Here is a 6,247-nt window from a genome sequence, read left to right on the forward strand (position 1 = left end):
ACGACGGCGAAGTAGCCTGAAACGCGCGCCAATCGATTCCCCGGCCTCGGTCGGCCTCGCCGAGGGAGTTCCGTTTTCTCAACCCCCTCGCGCGCAACCCCTTACGCATGTGTGCCGCGGTATTCCCCCCCCCCCCCACGCACACGTGCACACGTGATTTCCGGCCGATGGGCGACGTGTGGCGGCGATGTGATCGTGCGGCAGTCTCACAGTACCGCGACACCGTGCGGCGGTGACGAGGTCTTAGACCAGTAGTGCGTCTCATCCCTTTTGTTAAAACGGTTCGCTCTCCTTCACGCGGGGAGGCCAAGGTGGTGCGATCGAGGCCTACGGCGACGCGGCCGCAGCGCGACGTGAACCGCGCGACCGGGAACTCGGAAAGGTCGAGCTTTCCTCTTCGGCCTCCTGGTGAGTCCAGGTCCGCGGTGGCAACGTGCGATTCTCGCGTGGCGCACCGTGTTCGTCTCTTCGTGGCCGGCGACCGACCGCTCGGCATCACTGAGATGACGTGATTCGATCGTAGAGGGAAAGAATCGCAGCGATGTCACCCGCATTTCTGCCGGCGTTGAACATCGTGTCGCCGAGATGCGCAGAGACGCGCTCGCTCGCTTCCTCCGGGTCTCGCGGGCCGGACGACGCGCCAACGAGACTGGCGAGAAAGAGGGAGAGCAATGGAGAGTACGTCGGGGAACCAGGCGCAGGATGGACTGGCTCGTCAGGAACCTGCGACACGCACGATGCACAGTGAGTCGATCACACACACGAAAATCGCGTCAGCTTCGCGCCAAATTGAAGCAAAAATTCATTTAAAAGTCACGAGGATGTCAAAAGTTATCATTTACGCAAAGTTATATTTTACGAATATTTGTGAAAATATATTTGATTTTTGAAGCATTGATATCCTGATTTTCCATCCGCAAGATACAAAGGAAAGGCTCAAGAATGTAAATCTTACAAAATATTGAATATCGTACTTTATCATAAATCATATCCTTATCAGAATAGTGTCATTTTTGGTAAAACGAACATTTTGTATACCTTATTATTTATATATTTAAGTCCTAACATATAATTATGGGATAATCCGAGTTGAAATTATCGCGAACCACATCAAACAGCATCTCTAAATTTCAATCATAATTTGATTGATTTTTCGTCATAATTAAGATACGACTCTTGATAGTTATTTAACTTTATCATAACTTAATTCTTGTTCTGTTTGGGGAGCGATTCTTTATTAAACAATCGTGCGCCGAGAGAGACAGCCCGATACAGAGAGAGGGCGGGGGGAAAAGGACGGGGCTCATCACACCACAATTCCATACGCTTTTGTGGTTCTTTCCACAGACTTCTAGGCGAAAAGTGAGGCAAGAGTTCCGCCATGTCTTGTTAGATAAATAAAATAGTATGTGTGCATCGGTGTGTCACTGACAGACATTCGCCTAACGAGACATGGCGGAACTCTTGTCTCACTTCTCAGCTCAAAGCAGTCTAGTAGTATACAGAAGTCTGTGGTTCTTTCAGGAAGTTGGAGCTATAACCAATCCAAGTTGAAGAGAGTTCAACGTTTTTGCACGGCGGAAGATTTGATTGGTTATCGCGCCAACTTCCGCCGCACAGAAAACGTTAAGTTTACTCCAATTTCGATTGGCTGCCTCCAGCCTCTATTTCCAGCGCGCGGCAAGCTTTGCTGCCCCTAGTCGGCACAATATATTGTCGCAATATTGGGAAATATGGAAATCTAACGTTCCCAACGTTTGTCCAATATTGTAAGATGGACGTCTTGCACAACAGCACAACAAGATTGTGGGAACACTGTAGCAACGTTTCATCGCAAGGTTGCAACGTTACATAAATCTTATGAAATGTTCGCTACAACATTGCCGCGAGATTGTAACAACGGTGAAACGTCCGCTTTTAGAAATCGTACTACAATACACTGTAGTAATATTGCAGTTATACTACATACATATATGCAATATTATTTTAAATTTTACACAAGTCAGCAAAATAGTGTTAATTCAATTTAATCTAATTGTAAGTAAAATAAACGTTATAATTTCACGTAAAATTACACAATAAGTTGTACTTTTAGACAATATATTTTTGCTTAACGAAAGTTTTAATAGTACGGTCGGTGCGTTATGTTTGATAAGAATACAATTTTCTTGAAAATTACGGGTGTTAAAGATAAACTGATTTTTCGATAACGGTACGTTGTACATAATGCTAGCTGGTGGCTAATGCATTTCCAATATCATCAATTTTAGAGAAATGTTTAAGCAATAGCACTGTGCTACTAAGGCGCCCTGTGACCATAAAAGCTGTTGCACTCCAATTTCATAAGTAGGTAACGGGGATACAAGAGTAAGCAGTTTAAGCATGTTTGATTTGGTTCGCGAAAATTTCAACTTGTGGATGATTTCCGATACTCATAACAATATGTAAGGATTTAACTATGGTGATAATGTATACACAATGTCTGTTTTAACAAAAATGATACTATTATGATAAGAATATGATTGCATGATAAAGTACAATATTCAATATTTTGCAAGATTTACATTCTTGAGCTTTTACTTTGTTCCTTACGCACCAATCAAATTTTTCGCTGCACGGAAAAAGTTAAACTCTATCCAACTTTGATTAGCTCTCGCACCAACTTTCGCCGCGCTTTGCCCCTTTGTCTATGCAGGAGCCGTAAGACTCCAAGATATGTGTAGAGATGGATTCGACACAATATTTCGTTTTAGCAGTTTTAATCGAGCTAGACTCGACATGCAACTCTTATATGCTTTCTCCCGTATTTTTGAATTAATTAAGCAATTGATTAAAATTTCATTTCATTTCATTAACTTAATTAAATAATTACTGAATTGTTGTAATTAATTGATTCTTTCTTTGCGCGTTTATTATATGATTCAGTCTTTGTATTACATCATATCTGCAATGTTTTTGCTTCATCTTGTTTTTGCGCCGTTAAATATTTAACAAATTCGAAAATTTGGCTCATCAATTTAATGTGGGAGGAAACCAGATCTCGTCGGAGAACATATCTCAAGCGATATTATCAAAATACAAGACAAAATGCAACAAATCGTTTTTGAGTTATATTAATTAATAATTAGAAAATATCCAATACTTTACCTTTTACTTTAAAAAAAAAGAGTATCTAAAATTTCTATCGCAGAATTCTTCTACATTTTCCTATGCAGTTGGCGGAACAAGATGTTAAATTTGTTGAAATGGTCGCAAAGGTTTAATCCTATTTGGTCACTTCTACCCAGCGAAAATTTAAGGCTGAACAAAAATTCCAAGAATAAAAATAATTGTAGAAATATAAATGTTTCTTTTTAGTAACTGCACACATCTCACGTTTCTCCAAAATTACTCTTCCTTTATTTCTCAAAACAATTACTTTACACGTGCACTGTTGCACTCATTTCTTTAAAGCATATCTCTGGAATATTCAAAGTTTTCCAAAAGACATTAAATTAAAATTTTAAAGGGTTATGAATTTTTATGCAAAAGTAATTTCCGGGTTTTTACATTCACAATTTCTTTTGAGTATGTTAAAATTGAAATTACTAACACTTTTGATTCGAATATGCGTGATTTTTGAATGTTTGAAGAATTTTCAGTAATTCTTTTAACCTGGTATGTACGCACAACAAATATTAGTTTAGACATGGCGACTGTTTAACGTTGCTGGAGTCACTTTGACCCCGTGCGACCAATTTGCTATTCTACTGAGGTGTGGCCAGGAAGGGTTAAGCTTTACGTAATTCTTAATGTGCGCTTAGCTTATTTCGAAACTACCTTTAGGCCCGGTCTACAATGAGTCGTTAGTCGTTAGTCAGAAGTCGGAACTATATGTCGGTCCTTTTCCTTCCACTCAGAAAGGAAAAGGATCAACATATAGTTGCGACTTCTGACTAAGGACTAACGACTCATTGTAGACCGGGCCTTAACGATTTTTATTTGAAACTTGTGTCATTGCAACCCCACCATTCATCCAATTTCTGCCTCTCCCCTCCCTCGGAGTCTAGTAGCGCACTTTATCGACGATCGAAAGAACGGCACGATGTCTCGTCGAAGGAGGAATATTCCGTCGCGAATTCCATTCGTCGCAGCGTCCTCGTGCCGTGCCGTGCCATGATTTGAAAATTTCGCTACATTATGCTGACACAAATTATAACCGCGATAAGATAAGAACGTAACGAGATTGACGGTAGTAGCTCGCGCTCTCGTTACCTGATGCGTCGAGTCGAAAACCGGATTGAAATTGTTTACTTTATCATTGACGTTGTAAAACGCGATCGCATGTGGACGGGCGTTCGATTATGCGACAGAAAGAGACTGTCGCTCTGCGGAATTGGTTTCGCGGAAGGACGGCGTGGACGAGGAATTTATATTTGAGAATAAATGCTTGACTTATGTCGACCGAAAAGAGACGAAATTTTTTACTTTTATCGAAAAGACGGAAAGAAGGAGTAGCTGCGGAGCTTCTTATTTCCGTCCCTCGAAACAATTTCTATACATCGTTCTCCGAGACTGTCGCATTAGTTCTAATCCTGACACAGAGATTTGCACTGATATCTACGCACATATGTATAGGCGAAAAGTGTTACTTCTGGTATAGCATGGCCGATCGATATTCAGAGCGCAGGTCGATCGATCGGTCTCTCAAAGTTGTGCAAACCACGTGCGACTCCGTGGCGGCCAAGTTGCTTGCGATGACTCTTCCTGTAATACAAAGGGTGTATATCCACGCCCAGACTGTAAAGAGTATGTAAGGTTACATAAACAATGAGTGTAACAATTACACTATTGATAACGGAAATATATGTATAAATTCTGGTACTGAGAGTCGAGCACAGGTATTTGTTTAGCGCGTAATTAATTATAGTCTGTAAAAAATGTTTTAATATGCCAATAGATTAGGGATTATAAAACCGATATTTAAATTCGAAGAATACAAGAGCACTGAGCCGTGACAAGGTGTTAGTGCCTAAGTAATTTTATTATAACATTTGTTGCGAAAAATATTACCTCAGTCAGAATAACCTGGACCTCCCTGCTGCGGTATTCAAATTTAACTCACCATAAAATCATTGGAACGTCGGAATCGGAAGAAACCGTGGTCGAAAAATGAAACACAACGTGAGCGGCAAGTCACTAAGGTAAATAACATATTTATAGTCGAGAAACGCAATATATCACATAATTAAAAGAACGTGTAAAGAGTGCAGGTGAATAACTTAAAGACGTTAAGAGAAAATAATAAACGAAAGGAGAGTTGGCTTATTGTCACCAGTAATGATTAAAAATTAAGCCGGGAAACTTATAGTCAACACAACTGGCTAGAATTATTTAATTAGTTTATTACACACAACGTTTCGACCCAAAAGAATAGGTAAAAGAAAACAGTAAGTTTCCCGTTTCAATTTCAAATAATAAACTTGTTAAATGCTACGAAATTATAGCAAATGAGTAAAATTAAATAAGTAAATAAAACAGATACATTTGAAGTCAATGTATGTATCACAATAAGGTCTGAAATTATACACAAATGTTATATATGATCGAATGAATTGAGAAAGAAACGTTAAAAATTAGAAATTTAAAAGAATGTGGACTAAAGAGCCACGACAGGATATTAAATGTCTAAATAAGGGGATGATTTGTATTGATAGCAAAATGAACACAAGAGTTACAGATCTCTCCACGTTTACATGAAGGAAAAGATGTCTGTAAATGACATGTATAATGCTTGAGATACTTGCTTGAAATACCATGATGTCCATTGTGCTTGTTGTGCAACAGAGCAATCGTCGTAGCAAAAATCGTCTATTTTTATTTTTATTTTTATTTCAGTTTGACTATTAAGAAGATTGCAGAGTAATAGGAGTACCGGTAATTTTGTGACAAATAAGTCCGGTAGTGACTTATCTGCAATGCTATGTTTTTGACGTTACAAATTTTAACGTGAAAATGTTGAGGCTCGCCGACAGTTTCAAGCGATTAGAGTTAAATATCATTGTTGATCACAATTTGTGCTCCCGCATGGTCCGGCTAATTTTAATTTACGATTGCCCTCGTACAAAAATAAAAATAAACACGGATAAACAATAGAATTTAAAAGGATACAAGTGCTTGCATATTATTTTACTTTTAACGCTTGTCGAACTAACAAAATACTCAGCCCTCGCGATGACATATATTCTTGATATACAAAGAGTAAATA

General features: G+C 39.2%; 1 protein-coding gene across 1 annotated transcript in view; it reads left to right on the plus strand.

Annotated features, from left to right (window-relative positions):
• Nucleotides 1–230: 230 nt before the first annotated feature.
• The window catches only part of LOC105557312 (fatty acyl-CoA reductase 1-like), a 24,907-nt gene continuing 18,890 nt past the window's right edge, over nucleotides 231–6,247 (plus strand). The window contains exon 1 of the mRNA XM_012004509.1: nucleotides 231–744. Within this exon, the coding sequence (XP_011859899.1) occupies nucleotides 542–744 (203 nt within the window). The 5' untranslated portion in view covers nucleotides 231–541. The remainder of the gene's footprint in view (nucleotides 745–6,247) is intronic.

This window comes from Vollenhovia emeryi, unplaced genomic scaffold, assembly GCF_000949405.1.
Source record: "Vollenhovia emeryi isolate VEMERY1.0 unplaced genomic scaffold, V.emery_V1.0 DF939524.1, whole genome shotgun sequence".
NCBI classification, from domain to species: domain Eukaryota; kingdom Metazoa; phylum Arthropoda; class Insecta; order Hymenoptera; family Formicidae; genus Vollenhovia; species Vollenhovia emeryi.